A 26024-nucleotide genomic window follows, 5' to 3' on the forward strand; every position below is an offset into this window, starting at 1 on the left:
ACACATTAGATAACCCATTACATAACAAAATAACTCAATATCCAAATACAAAGTTAATATCACCTTAATCAATTATAAAATGACTTGACAACAAACCTAAAATTGAGGTATATTTAAATTGATTCCCTATTAAAAATGAATTTATGTCAAAAGTTCAAATTTTCAATATAAAATTACATGTATGGATGATTGGACTATGTCAAATGGACTGTTACACCAAACAGAAGGTCTTCCAGTAAATCTATATAAATTCTTTTATAGTGAAAAACTACAATATATGAAAATTATATAATGCAGATAGAATTTAAGCTGCTTATAATTAAACATTTTACAGTATTTTATAGTTTCATTCATAACCGAAGGTGAAGAATTGTGGGAACTTTATAAAAATCCTCACGGTAATTTAAATATTGATGATTAAAATGATATAATGTTTAGTAATAGAGATTTGGATGTGTTCGGTCAATTTTCTAATAATATAGTCTTATCTAATAAAATTACCACTTCTTTGATCAACAAGGTGTGTCGTAAAACAGGTAGAGAACACCTGATATAATAACTACGGTAGTTTAAAATATAATGAAATTTGATGAAATAAATGAATTGAGGCTAATCCCTAAAACAAAAGCCTTTAAACTTTATCAGAACAGACAACTATCAAAAAACTTTTCCAAATTTATTATTTACAAGTATTGATAAATTAAAAAATAACAGAATTTAAAAACAAAATATATTTTCAACCTTTATTGTTTGATTGATTTTTTGGTGTTCAGTGGCGGATCCAGAAATTTTCATAAGGGGGGGGGGGCATTGACTGCCCTAAGAGGGGGCCCGCTCCAGTCATGCATCAGTGATTCCCTATATAATCAACCAAATTTTTCCCACAAAACGGGGGGGGGGCTCCCTGGATCTGCATATGGTGTTTAATCCCACTTTTAGTCCTATTGCCTATTTCATGGTCGTCAGTTTTTATTGGTGGAGGAAATCGCAGTCCCCAGAGAGAACCATCGACCTTCAGCAGGAAAACTGGCTATCTTAGTCAATTAAGAATAGAGATGAATGCACCTGCCAGGAACGGGGTTAGAAGTCACAACCTCAGTCTTAACTGACTAGTTATATAGAGATAAACTACATAGACAACTCAGCCACTTGAACCTTTAATTTTTTATAAAATACTACATCAGATCCAGTCGAAATACTTTTAAAAAATGCAACCACTTAGAAAAGTTTACAAGGATTTTGAAAGCATTACTACAGCAATGTAATATTCCTGATTGGTTGTATAAAGATCTGAAGATTGAGTATTCCCTGTTATATCTTAAGGGTGAGTGGCTGTTCTGTAATGAAATGATCAACTAGACCTAAACTCAGCTTGATCTGTAATATCTCATATATTTATAATGATATACTACAAATCAAGTCAATGTTACTATCAATGTAAAAGAAGATTAAAAAATTAATTCCTAAAAAAAACTAGAGGCTCTAAAGAGCCTGTGTGGCTCACCTTGGTCTATGTGCATATTCAACAAAGGACACTCTCCAACATTGTAGATGAGAATAGAATTCATGACAAAAATCTCTGTTTTGTTGATCTTGTATTGTTGATCTTTTAGTCTATATAGTTTCTCTCTATCTTCTTTAATTTTTGCTCAAAACACAAAAGAGGGTAAAAAAATCCTCATTTAAGGGCAATCACTCCTATAAAGAGTGACAGTCTGCTAACTATATCGGCAAAATTTGACTTGTTAGTAGATCTTGACTTGCTGATCATTTTTGTGATTTTAAGAGTCTATTTATCTATTATCATTTTTTATCATATAAGGCAAAACGCAAAAAAATAATGGTGAAAATTGTCATTAAAGGACAATAACTCCAATAAGGAGTCGTCGGACGATTTCCTCAAATTTATCTGAATTGTAGATCTTGTCTTGCTGATCATTTTTGCTTTTTTAAGTTTCTATCTATCTATTATAACTTTTAAGATATAAGGCAGAAATGCAAAAAAATTGGTAAAAATCGTCATCAAAGGGCAATAACTCTAATAAGAAGTGGACTGACGATTTTGACCATGTAGAACTTGTCTTGCTGATCATTTTTGCAATTTAAAGTTTCTCTCTATCTATTATAGTTTTCAAGATAATAGGCAAAAAAATGAAAAAAAGAGGTAAAATTTGTCATTTAAGGGCAATAACTTCTATAAGAAGTCATCTGACAGGGTCACTGAAAACATTTTTTAAATTAGATACCCCAATAATGATTGTGGCTAAGTTTGGTTAAATTTGGCCCAGCAGTTTCAGAGGAGAAGATTTTTGTAAAAGTTAGCAGAAAACGATGGACGACGGACGCCAAGTGGGCCAGGTGAGCTAAAATGGGAAGTTTAAACCTTGAAAGTCAATGAATTATTTACAGTCAAGTACCAGAACTTTGAAAATCATCTGATCGTGACAAAGACAAAGTTGCAACTCCTTAAACATATTAAGTTATAAACTTACAAGGTTTTGAAAAAATTGCAAAAAGATGGACTGACAGACTGATCCAAGTCAGACAGACAGACAGACAGATGGCAAACACTTTAATTCCCTTGTGGCTTTGCAAGTAAAGGACAAGTATGTAGAGCACAGTTTTTGTAAAGAAGGATGAGCGCTGAACTATCCATTGGAAGTTAAAAGTATCGGGAAAAGCTGCCAAAAAATTTTAATTTAGAATCAAATAGATTTTAAGTACATAATTCTAAGAAACATCAACCAGGAAAAAGCCATCTGTTGTTCACCATAAGGTCCATTCTGTATCAACAATGGTCAATATGTCTGCATATTTACCATTCAATATCAAACTTAAAATTTTGTATATGAATTACAACATCCATGCTATTAAAAACAAAAGAAAATTAAAAACAAGAAGCAAGACCTAACAGAAGTACTTACAATTCTTCATTAATATGGTAGATGGTTGACCTATCCTACATTAAACCTAGCCCAGACAGAAAACCTATTCTGATCAATTACTATAAGACACTGCCCTCGGATAGATGGAATCATACTAAGAGATTCAATGTAGAAAAAATCAATGTTCTAACGTCATATTATAATGGTTCACTGTGATTCATATACAACTATTGATTACTACTTGACTGTTTAGGAGTAAAATCATCATAAAGAGACTAATTCTGTATTGTTCTATGGAAAATTCCCTTTTTATTTTATTGATTATTGATATACTCTTGGGTGGGGTAAATCGTCTAAGTCTACAATTTTGCTATAAATAATTAATTTCATCATTTATACCAATTATGGCGAGACATTACTGTTAGGTCAAACATGATGAAAATAATTGTTAAGAACAATTAAATTTACAAAGTAATATGAATTATTATCAGGCTTCAGTCAACACCATACCTAAAAGTGTTACTCTATTTACAGAAACAATTTATTTTTAATGAAAGCCATCTAACAATGGAAAACAAGAGATATAATGTGTCAGACAGTCAATAAAACTAGTTCATCATAGTTAAAGGCAGTTATCACCATTGTGTCCAAAACTTCAGGCCATCTATTACACAATATGAATACAAGGAGGAGTAGGGTATACACCAACAGGCATTCAGAGGAGTAGTAGGCCAGTCACACAACCTAAATTTGTTGGCTAATGAAAATTTGTCTTTGGAAGTCAAGGTGGTTGCCTGAAAAGTCTTTTGATTTGCAATACTTCATAAATAGACTATTTTCATATATCAGACTTTTGACTCTGGAGTATATCATTTTTAGACAGGTTACCTATTCTGTGGCAGGAGATCCTGGTACTTGGTCTGGTAAGAGCAACTCAAAGAAGTAAAGTTGAGCTCATAATGAATGCAATTTGGGAGAAAAAAATCTATTGGGGGCTCTAAAGAAAATATGCCTAATGCTACTGAATTTTGCTTTGCTTTGCATGAGCCCATCAGGCTTTTTCAAGAAGAACTCTAACTTGTTTCCCCCAACTTTAAAAATGTTTTCTTGAACCTGATTAAGGATTTTAATCATGGATTTCATGTTCTTATGCTAACTAGTCTGGTTTGAGAGCATAAAATCAATAGTATTGCACGAAAAGAGACATATAACACTGTTCCTTTGGAAGTATTGATTATTTTCTAGTATCTTATGAAATGTTTGTCTTATGTACTTCTCACCCAATATCCTTTTCCTTCCTACAATAGGTGAAAAAAACCTGCATAATGATATTTAAAACCACGGAATCCCAATCTATAAACCCCTTTTTGAAAGGGGAACCCATCTACAAAAATTGGGTAAGCTGGTCTTGGCCATTCAACAACACTGCTGAAAAAAGGTTACATAATGCTTAACTTGACATTAATATTTCATTTGTGGAAAAATCTTCTATAACTAAATTCAGATTAAATTTTGGTTCCCTTCTAAACCCAGCAGGTATTTGCCCAAAAAGTAAGAATGTTTATGAAACTTATATGTCATTTGCAACAGTTTGCATCTCAAAAATGCTGTAAAACCCATCTGGAACTAATTTGACCTCAGAAATGAGCAAGTCTTCCCTATGCACAGCCGGTGAAGGGACATTTTTTTATATAAAAAAACTGCTGTAATATAACTCACATGTAGTGATCTCAACAATTATATACTACAGTTGTAAAAATAAAATCAAGGAGATGTCAAATATACTGAAAATAGCTTAAATAAATAAGGGAGATAACACTCAATTATCTCATAAAATACATAGAATGTATTGTCAACAATAACAAAGCCAGATTCTTTTACTAAAACATAATGTGATCTTAATTGAACAATTCAAACAATGAAATTTTTCAAATTCAATTTGAATTGTCTGATTTCAAATACAACAACAAATATATATTACTAAATCATGAAAACTGTACATTTTGAGATAAAATATTAATTGAAATTGAAAAATACCTTTTACAGGCTCCTGTTTTTGCAACTATTTATATTACATTAATAATCTGCATCTTTGACTACGTCTTTATTACAAGGGAGATAAGTCTTGTACTTTTCCCCACAAAAATTCAAACAATTCTGACACATTATTTAATTTTTCTGTTCATGATGTATTTGTTTTTATTAGCAAAATAATCCAATCTTATATCTATTGATTTTTTTTAAAGGTGACAAAGTCTTGTACATTTTATTCACAAAATTTAGAAAGTATCAAAAAACATTTCTGAAGGTTCTTTTAATTAAGCAATGTTTAGACTATAGAATGTATTCATTGTCATCTACTTTTAAAAGGGAAATAACTCTTGTATTTTTTATCAAAAAATTATCAAACAATTTTGACACAAATATAAGTACTTAAAGACCAAACAGCCTATTCAGTTCAACCAGTGATTTTTCCTTAAAATTTTGTGTGAAGGTATTTCATGATTTGAGGAACAAAATATGATAAAAAAAATTGGGGGTCACCGACTTAGTTTTGTCACTATAGCAACCTCAGTTTCGTGTTTTCCCGAATATTAACATGATATTTGCTTGTTATTTAAACTCTCAAAAAATCCCGTTATATCAAACCTACAAGCATAATTCTTGTTTCACGTTAAACAGTAGATTTGTGTCTATCAAATACAAGTTCAAGAGTTTAAGACTCTTATTGTTTTGATCTTAAAAAATATGATTTATTTCATTCCCGCCAAAAATAAAACGCAAGAATGAAAAACGTTTCAAGTATCAAAAAATATCTACCAGTGATTTTTTCATAAAAATTTCAAGAAGGAAAGTGACATGTGTACTCTTCAAAATAAAGCAAAAAAATGTATATGTCACCGACCTTTCAAAAAAGTTATGAGTAATTTTCACGATTTTTTCTCGTTCGTTTTGAAGAAAAGAGTTGTCTTTCTTCAGAACATTGAATCTGACGTCATAGTACAAGTTTTCCTTGCTGGCGTACTGTTTGAAAAAAAAATTGCAAATTGGACGTTTGAAACCCACATTTAAATTTTCAAGAATCAAGAATAACAACTGTATTCATCTACTTTATTATCCGGTAATACAAGAGATCACATGTATGTATCAGTATCAGATCTCATGATGTTTTGGCCGCACAAAATTAACCATCCATCGGAATGAAAAATTGTTCGAAATAACCTTTTACTACGCTTTAGAAAGGAAAGTCTGTTTTTGTCCTCTCCCTCATTAGCAAAATCATTGAAAATAAAAAGAGAAATGAAAGATGACACTGGCTAACTTACAGACTATTTGACTATATTAGACTAGATGTGTGGGTTTTTTTGTGGCGTCAATTTCAGAACTTCGCCCTAGCGCACTCTTTCATTACTATTGACAGACGGACAGACATTAGCACGGACGGACTTCTTTATACCATTATATGTCCCGAGCGTATACAAATTATTCCATCTAGTTTGTGGATTCATTATTTCTGAATACTTAAATTATAAGAAAATTAAAATAATAGGTATAATATATGAATTTAAGTTTTTGATTTTAAATATAAAATACAAATAAGTTTTTAATTCAAAAATTGATTTAGAATCTAAGAAATAATTTTCCGTTGAAAACTATAAAGTATTTCTCAAAACTGGATGAAATATTATGAATCTAAATAGCTCATTTTGGAAATTAAAACAAAGACAAGGTTGTATGTATAGATTGCCGGCATTGAAAATCGAAATTTGTTTTCAATCTTTCCGGTCATTGTAGCTTTTTGAAAGTGAGAAATTTTATGTTGGATCTTATTCTTGAAGCAATTGTTTTTGTCATAAGTTAAATTTACAACAAGTTTAGTTTTAAAAACCGTAAATTTTTATTTTAATTCACATTCACTGAGTATATTAATTTCTTATATTTTTTGCCTTAAGCTTCTGTGAGATCAGGCGAAATTTTTATCATTTCTCCTTGAGACAATTTGAAATGAAACAAATGACAAAGGACAATGAACCTTTATCATTTTTATTTTTACTATTAGATTTTGTCAATTAAGCAGTATAGATAAAATTTAACTTCATTGCAAGATCACCATTATTTTACGAGAATCTTAAAGAAATAAGTTAATCTCAACATGAATACGTTGCCAGTATATCGAAAGTATTATTTATCGGCCTAACCTTTTGAAAACTCAGTTTTGAAAATCACATATTAAGTTAAAATTCTAAGCGTAAGTCATATATATTTACCCGTGTAAAGTTACACGGGCGTACGAGATTTGCGCCGATTTGATTCTTTCATTAGCGCCTATTTTATTTTTTTTATCACTTGCCCCGATACTTTATTTGCTATACGAGTAAATACATGTACATGTAGTAAACCTAAAAATGAGAATGGAAATGGGGAATGTGTCAAAGAGACAACAACCCGACAATAGAGCTGACAACAGCCGCAGGCTATAATGTATATTGCATGGTTATATATGGATATAAATAGTGTTCCCTTATGTTAAAGATAATTTTGGTCATATCGTTCGAGAACTTCGTTTTGACACGAGAAAGAAAAGATGGACTTCGTTATTGGCAAGTACAACAAGTATAGAAAAGATAAAATGACAAGAAAGGAATATATCAGATGTGTGGCATATAAATTCTCGGAAAGATAATAATTCATTGTACTAGTATTACATTTTTATGGATTTTATTGTGGTTCTTTGAAATGCTGTAAATAGAATTTTACTCCGTGATTTTAGTGAATGTAAACAGAGTGCACAAATATCTTTTAAATTGACTTATCCTGCTCGAAATTCTACTCCCATCTCCTCTTTGTGAGCAGGGGACAACAGTTATATACATGTTATAATTGACAATTCATAACATATGTATAACTGGCTAACGGAAGAGGTTTATATGATAAATAAAAAAATACCTTTCACCTATAATTTACCTGTATACAATCGGCGCAAATGAAAGACAAAATCGGTGCAAGTGAAAGAAAAAAAGTGAAATGCAGATCGGCGCAAATGCAAAAAGCCGAGTTCAAAATTTATATGATTATTATTATTTTTATTAGAACGGAGGTTACAGATAGTGTAATATCTTTTGTGTCCACTTGTGTTTAATTTCAACTAGGTATCAGTGCGATGCTTAATTCCATGTTTCTTGGAAGACGTAGATTTAAGCGTACACCATGTTGGAGTCCGTGAAAAACACGAAATAGGACGTTATAATTTGACGTTTTTTTTATGGCTAAAAACAACATCATAGAGCTTTTATGTCACTACCAAGTTGCGTTAGTTGATGCGCATAAACAATAGGCTGTTTGGTCTTTAAACAAAATCTGGACACAATGACAGAACTTAAAGAGAGATAGACAGACAGGAAGATTCCAATATTTCAGCCACCACATAAAGTTGTGTTTTCAGGTGTAAAATTAAGCTATTGTTTTCTTAAATAAATGAATACCCAGTTCCACTTACCTGATCATTTGTCTTGTGTAGTACATGTACATGTATCATCATACATCTGAGTGTTTTCTACCATGGTAGCTTCACAAATTCTGTTTAGTTCTTAGTTCTTCATTTTAACACTCATTGACTTCTGTAGGCAGCCATGATATTTTTTGAAAATGAATAAGATGAATAAATATATTCTTAAATGAAAATAATTAAATTTCACTATTATGCACATTCAAATTATTAATAATTCTTTTGAGGAAAAAAATATAACAAAATATCGAATTTACATTTATCTTCAATTACATGAACCTTTTAATCTATGCACATTAACATATATATAAATGTTTATGGGTTGTTGGGTTGCTGTCTATATGTTGATTACACTAGCACATCTCCTTTGATTTCAATGTTTTGCTTTAATAGATAAAAGATTAGCATTTTCACAATCATTTACTCAGTTTCATCTTAAAATTAACTTGCTGATCACCAATCTGTGTCCAACTTACCGAAAAGTAAACATACCACATATCCTTATTATATTAGTAAATATGGATGTTTTTACATAGATCTAAGTTCAGAAATTGTTAACATAGTTCAATGTATGCGAAGATTTTCATAATTTGAAAAAAAAAAGATTGCAATTGTGTGGTGATGTCATTTTCAATTGTGATGATGTCGTTTGTTCAAACAAATTTCACATGCTTAGAATGAAAATTGTTTTTGGAAACAATTGAAAACAGGCTATTCATCTATAATTGTTGAAAATCTTATGTTTGACCCCTAAATGACTTTTGTTTTTTTCTTGTGGTTTAGTTGCTGTCTCCTTGACGTTATTCACATCAAATCTTATTTTATTCAGACTTACTCTATTGATGTTAAACGAAAGATTTTAACTTGATGAATTTAAAGGCACAATACATGTTTTGCTCCTGACCCTTCTAACTGAACATGCTCAATGCTATTTATCAATCAAAATACTAGATTAAGACCTGTATTTCAAACATAAGTACATGTATTACCTTACCACAGCAATTCAAATTAATTATTTATATATGTCATGTTACACCATTTTCTCCCTCTACATCAAGATGTTTACATACAGCAAGTGTTGGATACAGCATCATTAGTTCATGTAGCATGTAGCATGTAGCAAAATCTTTTAAAAAAAAAATAAAGATATTGATTACTATACTTTTAAAACATATTAGTCTTCAGTATTTCCTGTATGGAATGTTTTTATCTTTTATGTGTATTAGTTTTCTCTTGTTTTCTTAGTAAACTCTCTCTGTAGTTTTCTTCTTTTTTTTATTGTCTGTGTAAATGTAGCTACAAATCTAACATGACTTATGTATTTAGTAAATACTGGGACTTATACATGAATTGGTTCTAGGTAAATACCATAAATTCAGGACCGTAATATCCAAAAAAAAGCAGAAAAAAATGTGTCATTTTCTCAGCTAGAAGGTTTATTGTCAATGACACATTAGAAAGCTTCAAAGTTTTGAAGCATTCCGTTTCCCATTTATCCTCAATAATAAAAGAAGCTAACATATATTTGTTTTAGTCTAACATGTCTACTGTGCTGTTTGTCATATCAATAGTTGTTTTTTGTGCTTCATACTGATCTTATGAGTCAAAAAGTGTTTCTCTATGGATCTTTACAGTGTTCTTTATCTTATGTTGTGCTGTTACAACAGTCTCAGATTAGGGGAAGAATAGTGCCTTAACATACATGTTCAACCTTGCCACATTCTTCTTCGTTAAGATTGATTTGAAGTTAGCATTAATTGTTAATTAAGGATTTTTTATTATCAATAAAAATTACATGTAGCTTATCCAAAATGTTGGTAAATCTAGTAATCCTTTTGGGGAATCTGAGTTTGAAACTAAGGGATTCTGTGGTCTTCGAACTCAAGAACTCATAATAAAACAATTTTGCGCAGAAGTCATAATGAAACAAGAATGTGTCCATAGTACATGGATGCCCCACTCGCACTATCATTTTCTATGTTCAGTGGACCGTGAAATTGGGGTCCAAACTCTAATTTGCCATTAAAATTAGAAAGATCATATCATAGGTAATATGTGTACTAAGTTTCAAGTTGATTGGACTTCAACTTCATCAAAAACTACCTTGACCAAAAACTTTAACTCGAAGTGGGACAGACGGACGGACAGACTGACAAACGAACGGACGCATAGACCAGAAAACATAATGCCCCTACTACTAACGTAGGTGTGGCATAAAAAAATAAATTAAAAATGCCTTTCAAAATCTCATAATTAATTGGACTAATTAAGGGGGATAACTTTCTGGTACATTTGGTTGTTTTTTCTAGGGTGCACAAGCACTTGTCCTAGAAAAAAACCCATGTTATATTAATTAAGGCATAAAGGAAAACGAATATGGAACAACTCACCCGAAGACAACTTGGACTGACCAATAAATCAATTTGGATCGTCTATAAAGTCAACTCGGACCGTCTATAATGTCAACACAGACAAATTATTAAAAGAAAGTTTTGACTATTTAAACGATTATATATGATGAAATGTTATGTTTCACATAAAAGTATCCTTTAAATGATGCTGAATTTGACAAAAAAATATTATTTCTACTTTATATATTTATTTTTTTATTATAAAACTTAATTCATACCCCCAAAAAAGAAATTGAGACTGAATATATGTTGAAAATGTTATTTATTATATATTTTTATACATGTTTTTAATCTTATTGCATATCTATTTTGTATGTTATCTGAAGTCTGTCAAAAAGTCAACTCAGACTGGGTTTTAAATGTCAACTTGGACAGTCTATAATACAAATTTAGACAGAGTTTTAACATAGAGTTTGTGCTGTTTAAATGATTAAATGTTATATTTCACATAAAAGTATCCTTTATACATTGCTGTGTGAAAAATAATCTGAATTTTTACTTCATATGATGGTGATTCTATATTTTAAATAAAATCTTTATAAATTCATTAAACAAACTTAATTTATCTGTTAATTGAATTCATTATACATGTTTATTATAATCTCCTTGCATTTTTCCTGAAGTCATGATTGAATTAGATTAAATTAACAATTGGTACTGTAAATTTAATTATTCCAAACATCAACAATATACAGATAAATGTCTTAACAAAATGTCAAGCTCTAAATTATAGATGGTCTGAGTTGTCTTTTAAGAATACACTCATTCAATTATCATAATACTTTGTCTGAGTTGACATTATAGATGGTGGTGTGGACTTTATAGTCGTCCAATTGACTTATTGAGTTCAAGTAATTAGTTGTCTTCATAGACGGTCCAAGTTGTCTTTTTTGTAGACGGTCCCAGTTGTCTTGAATCCAGGTAACCAGAATTTTATCATTATTTTTTTTTTTTGGGGGGGGAGGGGGTTAAAGGTTCAAAGATAGCATATTTGTCTTGATATGTCCTTGAAAACACAAGGAGGTTAACATTTCAATATAATTAAGAACAGTTACATCTTCTTCTCTCTGTATGATAAGATACATGTAATTACTCAAAGAATCTTGTTCGCGTTGTTTTGCAACACAAAAACCACGTGTCTTTGTTTATGTCGCAAAATACCGCAACGTTTCATTAAATGGGATATGAATTAATACATAATAAAAAGATTAATGAGAAATAATGATGTTCGAGTTTTTCCCTCATAAGATATCAAACAGAACTTATAAATCCATTTTTTGTTTTCAAAAAGTATATTTTGCAGCTATCGTCAGTTGGTAATATGCCGCGTTTTTCAAAAAAATAAAAATATCAACATAGGTTTGCTGACAAAATGAGTCATCACTGATACGATTGTTAGATCGTCTCACCGCCTTTAAATTGTCTCAAAAAGGTGTGCAGACGTGCAAGTTCTGCAAAAAATATAAAATAAGGTAAGGTTATATAACAAATACACACGTTGAAAGCTGTCAACCAAAAATATTACAATTATGAATAAAAAAGAATTGAAGTATATATCCCAACGGCAAAAATGAAAGACATTAAGAAGCTACAATACTCAAAAATACAACTCTGAAATGGACTAGAATCTGGAAAGTAAACATCAGTACACGTGGTATATGCATGTTTGTATATCGATAAAACAGAAAACTTTGAACTGTCCATCATTACGACATTAGTTCATTGTAGGTGGAGGTACCCTGTCTTTATCAAAATATTTTGGCTTCTGCTATGTGCATTTATGTCTTTAATACTTAACACCACTCATCTTTATTCATCTTTTTTTCTGATATGTTTGTCATTTTCTTGATGTTTATGAGTATTACTTATACTACTAAGTACTGATAATCACCTGTCAATAGTCCCGACATAAAACAATTAAGTTTGAATACCTGTCGTAATCAATCAGTGCAAAATTAGATAATAACAGTTTAAAATTATTACAATATTGTCACTTTGAACATTTTATAGTACAAACAATTATACCAAGCAAGCAGAAATTTGAAAATAAAATAGTTTATTTTAATCTTTTCCTGTATTGTACTCAGTTATTGAATAAAGATCAAGATAAAAAAAAATAAAGAAGTATATTTTGTCTTCAATTAATATATAAAGACAGGTATTTATAGGTTTCATAATGTCAGAGTGAGAATTGGATATCGCTTGATATCTACTAGAGTTATTTGATTTCAATATAATAATAAAGGAGCCTTTGGCGAGTTTTTTTATATCTATTTTAAATTAAATAACAAGAGTTGATACCAAGCGAGAAAATGTATCCAATTTTCACGAGTTGTTCAATCTATTTCTCCTATGGTCACAGTGTTCTCCTCAGAAATTTCTTATATCATCCTGGTAAACAGGAAATTGTGAAATACCATCTTGTTTCTAGAAACTATAGCATCACACCTATAACCCTATCTACATGTTTAAGAAACTCATTTCAGATAGTATCACATTCTAGCAATATAGCATCACATTACCATGATGCTAAAAGGCCCTGGGGAAAACACTGGGTAAACAGACTTATTGTGATAAATTAAAAACTGCGAATCGTTGATCTAATCTTGTACATACATTTGTACCAGTATGACATCATATGTCTTTTTGCAGCATCAAACTTTAACTTCAGATATTTTAAAACTGTTTTTATGATTCAGAATGTAATAAAATTTAATAAAAAGAAGATTTCCAGGTGAAAAGTGTGAGTGTTTTGTATATTATTGAAGAAATCACAAATGTCCGTTGCCATGGATGAAATGTACATCGTCTTAACCTTTGAAAGTTATCAATGACCTAACGAATAGATAATAGAAATGTCGTAAGATTGTCTCATGATGCTGGATAAGCCCATCAAATGAACGCAGCTTACGTTTCATTTTTTCGTATCACACTCTGTGCAGTGTGATATGAGACATATATCTCTTCATGCAAGAAATAGATAACAGGCCACATAAGAGAAGAGAGTTTAATAACTTCCAGAGACAAATTCACTAATTAGGCAAAACTTATAAATTGATTTATATATATTCTCTTTATTAACTGTTTTGTTATGTCAAAATTCAAGACATACATTTTAAACATGTCTATAATTACAACAGTTATGAATTGTCTCTGTTATGGAATGACCTTAGACAGTGTTCTCCCCAGGATTTTTTAAGGCGCAAAATTCAAGGGCGCGCCACTCTTTTATTTAGAGTGAACGTTTGTGATCTGAAGCAATAAGTCATAAATCATGACATGCAATATGAATTATAATGCTTTGTGTTATGTGTTTAATAATGCAGAGTATTAATGAATTACAAGAATATATATATGAAATAAATGGATTTTAAACACAAAAGTTATTTATATTCAGTCAATTAAAGAAGTCAAAATATAAATATTCATTTCTACTCTCTGCTCCTTCTAGGGATATTGTTTCAAGATAGTGTTATTTTGTTGGACAGTCTGTTCCCCAACTTTGTCTTTATCCTCTTCAGGGTTAAAAATTAAACCCCCACTCACAATAACTTTTGCTTATACCCCCTTTAACATTTGTAAGCCATGAAAACTCAGTCAGCCACTTGTCATTGAAACCAGAAACATGGTGCTTGCTTTTATCAATTGCTAAAACTTGAGCTTGGTTGGGATTAGGAGAAGCAATGAAATCTGCTTATACTGACAGTGTAGACGGAGGTGTATTCCACTTTTCATTAGAAGTCATTGGTGTGAAAAAAAACTTCTACTTCCATCATCTACCTTTTGCTTATAATTCACCCCTTTGTTATTTGCAGAGAACATGTTCATTCAGAATTAATAAAATCGAATATGGTTAAGATATTTGGAATACAACTTTTTAAAACAATTTTTTTTTATAAATGAACAGCTGACCAGTTTCCGTAGTTTCACATTACGCTTCCGTGCGTATTATTGTGTAATCCTATCTTTGGCAGATAGATATAAACGAAACTTTACAAATTCGTTAAAGTTAAAACCATTGAAATTATTTACCAGTGACATTATACAGAAGCTGCGGCGATTCTGTACCCGTGTTGATTGTCACATATTTCCCGACGCACGGATTCACGATCGATGTTCAATGATCATTTTATTTCTAAAAATATGACAGTTTCAGACGAATTTACCTTGCAAGCAACATTTTTTCACTTTTTATTAAAGTAAATTACTCCTCATTATCTTTAATCAAACTTTATTTTAATTTTTTCAACTACTAATACTTCCATTCATAGTTTTCATCGTAAATATCTTTAGCAATGTGTATTCAAATTTATCATGTGTATTCAACACGTTCATTGGTCGTGTTTAAATAGATTCTTCTTCTTGACCAATGAAAAAAATTCGTTATATAAATGGTCAAGTGATCACACACACGATGCGTAAATACAATGTATTTGCGATCTATTTCTTCAATTTCTGCACTGAAGTTTTTAAAATTTTTAATTTTCTTCAAAAAATATCTATCTTCTTGATGATCATTTACGCTATTACCTGATAACATAGTCCGATAAGGCTGAGATAAGGGTAGCTCAGGTAAAACTAATTATCAGTTATTGCGTAACACTGACCGACCCATCAGCGGTGATCAGTAACTTGACAATTTTAACCAACATTTATAATGAAAATGTGAAAATTAACACGCTGCGGGATCAAGTATCAAGGGACAGCGGCCAATTAAGACGCTGCGGGATCTACAAAAATATTATGAAGGCGCTGCGGCACCGCAGCGTCATATCGGCCTGGGGAGAACACTGACCTAGTGGTGTATTTTTCTGTAAGGCCAAAAAAAAAAAAAATAGGCGTGTTCCTTGTCGCCTGACTTGGCCCTAATTTATAGGTTTGAATATCCCTTTGGTATCTTATGCCTCTCATTTATATAACTTGATAACAGTCATGACAGTGTGCTCATAGTTAGATTGACGAAATGTAACAATAAACCTGATAAACAAATGTCCATGATAGTTGCACACTCAAAAAAATGACTTTCAGCTGTGAATAAATCTTGTCTAATGTCAGTTGAAACACCATATATAACGTAGAATAGAGAATGGAAACTTGGGATGTGTCAAAGAGACAACAATTCGACCAATGAGCATAAAACAGCCCAAAGCCACCAACATGACCAATTGGTCTTCAAAACAGCGAGAAAATCCCACACCAGTGACAGGCTTCAGCTGGCCCCTAAAAAATAATGTGTACTAGTTCAGTGAAATGGCTACACACTTAACTGAATACATACATGTACATAATGTCTGTCAAATTTATCTCATTCAATGTTAGCAACACTAAAGTCTGTCAAAATTTTACGTTAGCAACACTGAAGGCTGTCAGAATCTGAAGTAAATGTGAGCAGCACTGTTCATGTCATGTAGTCCTTTATCACAGTGACAAGACACTAAAACATCTTAAAAAGTAGAAAACTAGAGGTTTTTTGGGCGAAAAGAGATGCACAAGAAGAAGTATGTTGCTATAATAGGCAATCAAAATTCGCAGAAAAGACACTGATATCGTTATTAAATCTGTTGAATTTGAAAACAGTTGTCAACAATGCTGTATATTTGTATGTAAATTCTACTGCCTGACAATCATGAATTTTATCATTTTATTATAAACATGATAAACAAATTCTGTTATGTTGCAGGAGAGAATGTCTGCTAGACAATATTGCAATAAGAATATAAACATGTACTGTGGTGTTGTTCAGCACCAAAAAGAGAAACAGGATCTCAAAGCATTTAAAAATGAAGGTTTTCTGCTTTTAGGTATAGAATAACCACATGCATGTGACATGGACCTCCTTCTTTTTTTTTTTGGGGGGGGGGGGGAGTACATAATTGGGTTTTAAGGGATTTCTTGTGAAGACTATTTTCTAAATTAAGGAGGCAATAAAGATCCTTGAAACAGAGAGACAAGACAACACATGTACAATGGCTTAAAGAAAAAAGATGAAGTACCAATGATACAGTTCTGAGACAAAATAAGACTCAAGAACAAACGATTTAGCCATAGTAATTCCATTAAAACAAAGGATACTTCTTTGATTCCAGTCATGTATTGACAGCAGATTGGAAAATTTTACTCATCTAGTTTTATTTTCAGAGGAGAATCATAAATAAAATGGCAGTACAAGTACATGCAACAGACATGAAAGATGCCTCACTGACAGAATTAGAAGTGCAGATGAAGAAGGCGTCCCCTGAAAAATGTATCTCACTCTCCCACAGTTCACCATCAGTTCAGATGTTCTATGCCTTGAGAACATGTCTAGAGACCTGTAGTGATGCCTGGCTACATGAATTCCTAGAACTAGATGGATTAGAGAGTTTGTTGGACTCGCTGATTCAGATGACAGCTAAAGGCTTCACCAGTTTCTCTGATGCCATTCATCAGCTAGACTGTCTGGCTTGTGTTAGGGCTATATTGAATACCAACACAGGACTTGACTTCATGGTTAGACATGATATGTACACACCAAAATTATCTTTAGGTAAATACATTTCTAGCTTGGGTCTGGGCTTTAAACAGGATAAAACTAAAATTGAATAGGGCATACACCTATTTGTTGTACGATAACATTAATTTTCGTCTGATGTTTCTAACTTCTATTAAAACATCAAGAAAATATTGCCAGCATTTATTATTGGCATCCATTTTCAGATCTGTCGGATATATTTGTCTTATTTTCTGATACTTTAAATTCAATTGGGGTATGCTTAGCACAACAATGTGTGCAACTTTTGGTCTTAAGCTGTCGTGCAGTCTGCTAAGTTTCATAAGAAATAATTGAAAAAATCTTATGAGTTAAAACACTCGTAAGTCATGAACATTTCAATATCAATTTTAGTTGTAAGATTTTTTGTGAAAAGAGCACCAGATATTAGAGTAAAGTCCTTTCTGTAAAAACATGTAAAAGAATTTTCTAATTGTTCAATGCTAAATCATATGACTGGTCTATACGGTAAATTTAAAACAATTTTTTGTTTGTTTGTATTGCAGCCCTGAATATTGGGAACACTTTACCAAGAAAGCATGTGATAGAGATGTTATCAGCTATATGTGTGTACAATAACCTGGGATACCAGAGTGTTCTTAATGCACTCAATTATTTTAAGGTTAGAATTATGGGGAACAAATGTATGTTTCCTACTGAAGTAGGATAAACGCTAGATCCTGTAGGTTGGCAAATATTTTATATCCAACCAAAATTTTGTCTGATGATAACTATATGCATATTCAATATAGACTCTAAGGTGCATATTTAAAAATATAATATTTATAAGCAGTGAAATATTTTTGAAAAAAAAACAACCTGAAATTTAAAAAATTAAAAAGTAATGAAAAATTTAGACAAGGAAATGTTAAATTTTCCAAAGGAGAAGCCAAAAAAAAAAAGGCATTAATTTTTATATCATAGCCACTTGCCAGCATTACAGGCATGCATGGAGTAAGAAATAGCTTTTATTATATCTTAAACAAGGAATTATTTGAAGCTGGAATAATTTGGAATTCTGGAAAATTGAAATGTATGATGAAAACTAACCCAATTTAGGATGCATGCATGGCTGAAGGGCGTTAGTTCATACTGAAATATCAGTGAAAGTAAAATTAACCTTAGCCGTGCACTCATGGCTAACCCTCTTTAGTTTGGTTAGTTTTTATCAAACGTGTCAAACATTTCTTATCAATTTTCCAGAATTCAAAATTATTCCAGATTCAAATAATTCCTTAGTTTGTTCCTAGCAAAAAGTGGGTATCATGTTTTCCAGTCTATACAGTATGTCCATTTGTAAGTCCCATATCAGGTTGATTTTTCATTTAAGGTAGTTTATCATGAACATGGTGAAGCTGTCATTACATAAAAGTATAACATAACACACGGTGACATACATGAAAATAATGTGTGTGGTATGAATACCAATATTCACCAGAGATCAATGGACATAGATGTAAGCAGTTATAGGTCACTGGAAAGCCTTCAAAAATGAGCAAACTAATATCGTATAGTCAACTACATATATAAAAGGCCCTGACATGTTCATGTTCATTATACATATTCATTTTGATGTGGACTTTTTAGCTCACCTGGCCCGAAGGGCCAATTGAGCTTTTCTCATCACTTTGCGTCCGTCGTCTTCGTCCGTCGTCGTTAGCTTTTTACAAAAATCTTCTCCTCTGAAACCACTGGGCCAAATTTAACCAAACTTGGCCACAATCATCATTAGGGTATCTAGTTTAAAAAATGTGTCCGATGACCCCGTCAACCAACCAAGATGGCCTCCATGGCTAAAAATAGAACAGAGGGGTAAAATGTAGATTTTGGCTTATATCTCTGAAACCAAAGCATTTAGAGTAAATCTTACATGGGTAAAACTGATTATCAGGTCAAGATCTATCTGCCCTGAAAATTTCAGACAAATCTGCCCCTGAATTGGTAATTTTAAGGAAATTTTGCAGTTTTTGGTTATTATCTTGAATATTATTATAGATAGAGATAAACTGTAAACAGCAATAATGTTCAGCAAAGTAAGATCTACAAATAAGTCACCATGACCAAAATTGTCAGTCGACCCCTTTAGGAGTTATTGCCCTTAATAGTCAATTTTTAACAATTTTTGGTAAATTTTTGTAATCTTTTACAAAAATCTTCTTCTCTGAAACTACTGAGACAAATTTAACCATACTTGGCCATAATCATTATTAGGGTATCTAGTTTAAAAAATTTGTCCGATGACCCCGCCTTCCAACCATCATGGCCGACTTGGTTGAAATTAGAACATAGGGGTAAAATGCAGTTTTTGGTTTATATCTCTGAAACTAAAGCATTTAGAGCAAATCTAACAGGTGGCAAAAATGTTCATCAGATTTAGATTTATCTGCCCTGAAATTTTCAGACGAATCCGACAACCCGTTGTTAGGTTGCTGCCCCTGAGTTAGTAATTTTACAAAAATTTTGCAGTTTTTTGTTATTATCTTAGATATCATTATAATATCTAATATCTAACACTATTTATTATGGTTTTAACCTTATTTTACATGATTTCCAAAGCATCAGTAAATACAGGTGAGCGACACAGGCTCTTGAGAGCCTCTAGTTGAAATATATAGCAGATTATGGTTTTGACGCAGACATTGGGGTTCACTGAACATGGAAATGTGATAGTGGGAGGGCCAAGTGTGAATTGGACACATATGTTCTTGTTTATTCCTTTTTTTGACAAAGTAAATGATTTGCCTTTTATAGAAAGAAACCGATCAGACAAACAGATTCAGTGTCATAGTCAATGATTTGAAGACAGCTGAGACAGTGCAGCATAAAACAGCTCTGATGACCCTGATTAACTGTATAATAAACACAACACCAGACACTGTAGAAAGAAATAGGATAAGAAATGAATTTATTGGTATGTAGTGCTCAATAAAAAATATATAATGGCACAAGTACACATTACATAAGAATAGGCTTTGACCTTGAAAATGTCACAAAATGCAGATAGTGCAAGGTGTCAACTCTTTGCTATTTATTTCAATGATACTAATAAACTTGCCAAAGGCTTGTTAATATATTAGAATTAAATAACTAGTTGATGAGCAATATCAAATTCTCACTCGTCGCGAAACTAGGATTAATTTTCCGCTAAAATAAACCTTTCATGATATTGCCTATTTATATTTTCAATCTCTTTTATATGCTTTCAAGTATGATCAATATTTTGAGAATTCTCTATAATGTGTAATTATAGTTGACCTTAGAGTAAATACTAATAGTAGAGGAATAAGAAATAACAAATCACTTAACTCCAAGGTATTATTGAAAGAAAACAGGGTCCATTTATAATGGATAATTTTAGGGAAAATCTCATCAAATGTATCGTCTATGAACAATTGACAATGGAATTTCATTGTCTTGACTTGGTACAGGAACTTATCAAATAAAATATTGGGCACACAAACATTTTCCTTATGACATATTGTTGAACACATGATTTAGGAGAAAGATAAAAAAAACTTATCCAGGAAAGTTCAGTTATTTATAAGAACGAATTAAAAATATGAAAACCCTAGTGCTGTCAAACTTCGAATTTTTTAACTGCAAATGTTTCTTTCTGTAGTTTATGTTCTAGGATCAGGTTGATATTGACTCTATAATAAAAAAGTTATCAACCTTTAACCTTTTATTTGCATAGGTTTACATCTATTGGACATTCTTACTTTCCTAAGGAAGGAAGAAGCAGATGATGATCTACATTTACAGCTTGAGGTAAGAGAGCACTTATTCATGCTGACAGCTCAGTAAAGTTTACATTTATTTTCATCTACTAAATCTTACTATGTTTTATTAAACTATCTATTACAAATTTTCTTAGGAATATTTAATAAAATTGTCTCATATAAAAACTTTGAATGTATTCTCTTGAAATATTTTTGTTTAACTTTCCTTCATTTTAAGATATATTGCAGGTATTCCATGATAAGAAACATGAAGATGAAGAAATCCTTAATCAGGAAACTAACATAGACTTCAATAGTCCTGAAGATCTGATTGATGATATACAGAGTAAGGTATGTCAGGAAACTAACATAGACTTTAACAGTCCTGAAGATCTGATTGATGATATACAGAGTAAGGTATGTCAGGAAACTAATGTAGACTTTAACAGTCCTGAAGATCTGATTGATGATATACAGAGTAAGGTATGCCTGGAAACTAACATAGACTTTAACAGTCCTGAAGATCTGATTGATGATATACAGAGTAAGGTATGTCAGGAAACTAATATAGACTTTAACAGACCTGAAGATCTAATTGATGATATACAGAGTAAGGTATGGCATGAAACTAATATAGACCAATCTGTAAATTCAGACATTTTTTTTGTGATGTTTTTATTACAAAAACTGAAACAGGAAGTGTTTAGCAAAAGTGAAAATGCATATTTTTTAATTAAATAGAATTTTGTAAATGCAACATTCCATGAATTCATATTAATGAATCTTGCATTCAAGTCAATTGTTCAACAAATACATTAAAAAACGTATGCAAAATATTTAAATTTATATTTAGTATGCAGATATTATGATGTTGCCATTAAACTGGATTTTAGTTGTATAGTCAAAAAGATCTGGTTGATAATTTACATAGAAAAGTTTGCAATGCAATGCAAGACACCATATTTACATAGACTTCAAAACTTATGAAGATCTGATCAATGCTGTAAGGTGTACAAAAAGTAATATATTCAGGAATCTAACATACAGGTAGATACAGTCAATGCTGTACAGACATAGATTAGCATGAAATATAATATTAGACAAAAGACTAGATTTTTGGGACAGAAATGTCAATTTTAAGGAAATTAATGGTATTAATGAGTTGTTAGTTGTGGTTTTTTTTTCCTGTAATAAAAGCAATGGCTGAACCTCCAAAAGTTGAACAGGACATAACTACAAAAGTTTATTGTATACCCTTTTTTTTTGTCAGCTGTTACATTAATGGTAGTCATGTTATTATATTGATATGAAACAATTTATATTTACAGATATTTGGAACATCTAAGATGGTATCATTTGTAAACATTTTACAAGATCTGTTGTCAATAGAAACTGTTTACAGCAAGAATGCGTATGTATTGTAGATAAAATTTTCAATCAATTCAAACATAATTAAAAACTGGAAGTATATTCCATGTAGTGTTGTTTGTGACTTGTCCAGTTGATACTTAAATTTATTTGTGTTACTTGATATTTCTTTTAAATAGAATTACAATATAAAGATAAGAAGATGTGGTATAATTGCCAATGAGACAACTCTCCACCACAGACCAAATGACGTAGAAGTTAACAGCTTCCCTTTGTTACTTAATGAAAAAAATGAGTTTAAACTTTATTTTCTGTCTGCCAACCAAACATGCAGAGTATCTTTTATCTATTATTAAGGCCAACTAATTAATTGGAAGAAGGCTTGTAATAATCAGCTTATCCAGCAGGTTGTCTGTCACAAATTTTTTCAACAGTATAATTTTAAAACTTTTTTGAGTTGGGTATGTTGTGTACAAGGAAGAAAAATCTACATTTAAAGTCATTGCCAAAAATGTCAAAATCAACGTAGCCACATTTGTACAAAAATATTGCTCTCTAACTTTAGAACCTTTTGAGTTTAGTTGTACAATTCACTAAAAACTTACAGATGTTATTCTTCTGACATTTTAATGATACATTAGAAAATAGTGAAATTATTTTATAAACATTGATATCAGTTTATATGTAGTTCAATATTGTATTCCATATGTTTGTAACCCAGAAACATACTTATTTTCTATATGCTATTGTTTGTTTGTTTAGGTCTAAAATATGGAAGACAATTGATAACCTTGTCCATCAGACTGTCCACTCGTGTGATGTTCATGTCAGTACTAATACATGTGATGCACCAGACACTGTTCTAGATACACTGCCTGAATCTCTACACAAAAGTATCCAATACATTAAAAACTTCCAAGCACGGACAGCCTTATCTACACAGAAATCTAAATCTATATGTTTAACGGATAATGATACTGGGGTAGAATTAACACATAACAAGGATACTATTTCTAATGAATTAACCAAAGTAGCAGAAATGATGGAATATATGGACCAATCACAATATGATAATCTGTTTCTGGATGTCAAAGACATAAGTACAGACACACCCACAAATAAGTCAGCTCTCCAGAGGAGGTACAGAATACAGAAGAGAAATGTACCAAAACCAAAGAAAAAGATGAAAAGTTGTCAGTGGGTGAAACTTCCTGATGAATCTGTAGGTAGGTACAAAAAATTATTACTTTATATATTTTATCGCAAAGGATAAAACCTTTCATGAGAATCAGTTGGTGTTTGTCAATGTATTTAAGTTTTTGGAAGGTAAACTGTCCCATTGAATAATGACAATAGCTGTTTTCCTCATATGAACAATGCTAATTCATATGGATTGAAATTCTAGATTGAAAAGATGCATAGAATACCATGTGATAGACTGATCATACGTCAAAGTAACAGTCAGGGATTCAAAACTACATAGATCCAGGGTTCAAAACCTATTTTTTTTAGTAAAAGAACCATTGAGAAGTTTGATGGATTTTTGTAATAATTCAGATGTCAGAAAAATAAGAATACTATTAAACTTTCTATGTTAGATTTACTTAAAATTGATAGATTGATCTTTCATAAGGAATGTTGTAAGGAGTTTTAAGAATCTAAATATGAAGGTCCAAGACCTTAAATCAATAGACAAAAAAGTCAACAATAGAATACCTTTTATTCATTAAATTTTTTTATCTTCTGTTTTTGTCGAGCCTGCAACTTTTGTCGCAGAAAGCTCGACATAGGGATAGTGATCCGGCGGTGGCGGCGTTAGCTAACTTCTTAAAATCTTTATATTTTAGAAGGTGGAAGGTCTGGATGCTTCATACTTTGTATATGGATGACTCATGTTACGAAGTTTCTGTCAGTCACATGTCCAATGTCCTTGACCTCATTTTCATGGTTCAGTGACTACTTGAAAAAAAAGTTAAGATTTTTTGTAATGGTCAATTCTCTCTTATTATAAGTAATAGGATAACTATACTTGGTATGTGCGTACCTTGCAAGGTCCTCATGCCCGTCAGACAGTTTTCACTTGACCTCGACCTCATTTCATGGATCAGTGAACAAGGTTAAGTTTTGGTGGTCAAGTCCATATCTCAGATTCTATAAGCAATAGGTCTAGTATATTTGGTGTATGGAAGGACTGTAAGGTGTACATGTCCAACTGGCAGGTGTCATCTGACCTTGACCTCATTTTCATGGTTCAGTGGTTATAGTTAAGTTTTTGTGTTTTGGTCTGTTTTTCTTATACTGTATGCAATAGGTCTACTATATTTGGTGTATGGAATGATTGTAAGGTGTACATGTCTAGCTGGCAGGTGTCATCTGACCTTGACCTCATTTTCATGGTTCAGTGGTCAAAGTTAAGTTTTTGAGTTTTGGTCTTTTTTTCTAATACTATATGCAATAGTTCAACTATATTTGGTGTATGGAAATATTTTATGATCTATTTGTCAGTCACGCAGGTTTTTTTTTTACCTTGACCTCATTTTCAAGGTTCATTGCTCAGTGTTAAGTTTTTGTGTTTTGGTCTGTTTTTCTTAAACTATAAGCAATAGGTCAACTATATTTGTTGTATGGAAGAATTGTTAGCTGTACATGCCTGCCTAGCATGTTTCATCTGACCTTGACCTCATTTTCATGGTTCATTGGTCAATGTTTAGTTTACTTGGTGAATGTTAAGTTTATGTGACAGTTGTAATAAAGCTTTATATTTAGGACTATCAACATAATATCAATGATTAGTAAAGAAGGCGAGACATTTCAGCGTGTGCACTCTTGTGAAATTTTAAGAACACTTTGAGTCGGACCCATCATCTGTAAAGAAAGGACAAGGTTCACTTTTGCTAGAATATGGCCTTGAATTTCAACTTTACTATGATTTATCTTAAAGGTCTCATTTTTGTTTTTTTATGGATATATTACAAAAGCCTAAATGCCATTTGGAACAGATTTCTTCATAACGGTCCATTATAGGCCTACTCCTTTTGCTTGTCAATCAAGAATTATTGTTTGAAATGGATAAGGTCTGTGGATCAAGGGTCAGGAAACGGTCATATTTGCCAGTCATGTCCTAAACTGAAAGTATTTGTCCTAAATGAGTAATTGGGATTTAGGACAAATTTCATTTTTTAACAGAAATAATTTCGGTCATTTCATTGACTCAATGTTTGCAATCGGATTTCTTAATCGCCATTTTGCACTTGTGATCACTTGTTTTTGTTAATAATCCCTTTCCTGTAATAAAACTGCCACTCCAGTGGTGTCTTCCTCCTATTCCCACTTTTTAAAAATAACTATTCCTTCTATTCCCACATGCAAATAACAATAGATGTTTTGATAAACAATTTGTTTTTATAACAATCAAGGTTAATTAAAAATTCACCTTAGATTCACCTGTATTTTTTAAAAGAAAACATATTTCTTACACTGTTTAAGTATAATATTATTAAAAAAAAATTTAATACAGTTTATTTGTAATATGTTTTTTCTTCTTCAATGGCATTGAATTACTTAAAAAATTAAAAAATAAGTAAGATTTAAAAAAATCATTGAATT

General features: G+C 31.4%; 2 protein-coding genes across 3 annotated transcripts in view; one reads left to right on the forward strand and one right to left on the reverse strand.

The window, feature by feature from the left end:
• The window catches only part of LOC127714166 (tripartite motif-containing protein 2-like), a 47060-nt gene extending 38563 nt beyond the window's left edge, over positions 1 to 8497 (reverse strand). The window contains exon 1 of one of the 2 annotated variants that reach the window (XM_052220181.1): positions 8383 to 8497. In XM_052220181.1, coding sequence (XP_052076141.1) covers positions 8383 to 8424 — 42 coding nt within the window. In that variant the 5' untranslated portion in view covers positions 8425 to 8497. Of the gene's footprint in view, positions 1 to 2924; positions 3008 to 8382 lie in introns of those variants that run through there. The other variant, XM_052220183.1, reaches the window with a different exon arrangement.
• An 8451-nt stretch (positions 8498 to 16948) lies between these two features.
• LOC127714540 (inverted formin-2-like) overlaps positions 16949 to 26024 on the forward strand; it is a 28343-nt gene continuing 19267 nt past the window's right edge. Inside the window, exons 1-7 of the mRNA XM_052220620.1 lie at positions 16949 to 17328; positions 17838 to 17953; positions 20083 to 20242; positions 21026 to 21099; positions 21300 to 21401; positions 22379 to 22461; positions 23181 to 23644. Of these exons, the coding sequence (XP_052076580.1) occupies positions 16959 to 17328; positions 17838 to 17953; positions 20083 to 20242; positions 21026 to 21099; positions 21300 to 21401; positions 22379 to 22461; positions 23181 to 23644 (1369 nt within the window). The 5' untranslated portion in view covers positions 16949 to 16958. The remainder of the gene's footprint in view (positions 17329 to 17837; positions 17954 to 20082; positions 20243 to 21025; positions 21100 to 21299; positions 21402 to 22378; positions 22462 to 23180; positions 23645 to 26024) is intronic.

Source organism: Mytilus californianus, unplaced genomic scaffold (genome assembly GCF_021869535.1).
Source record: "Mytilus californianus isolate M0D057914Y unplaced genomic scaffold, xbMytCali1.0.p SCAF_9, whole genome shotgun sequence".
In the NCBI taxonomy this organism is placed as follows: Eukaryota; Metazoa; Mollusca; class Bivalvia; order Mytilida; family Mytilidae; genus Mytilus; species Mytilus californianus.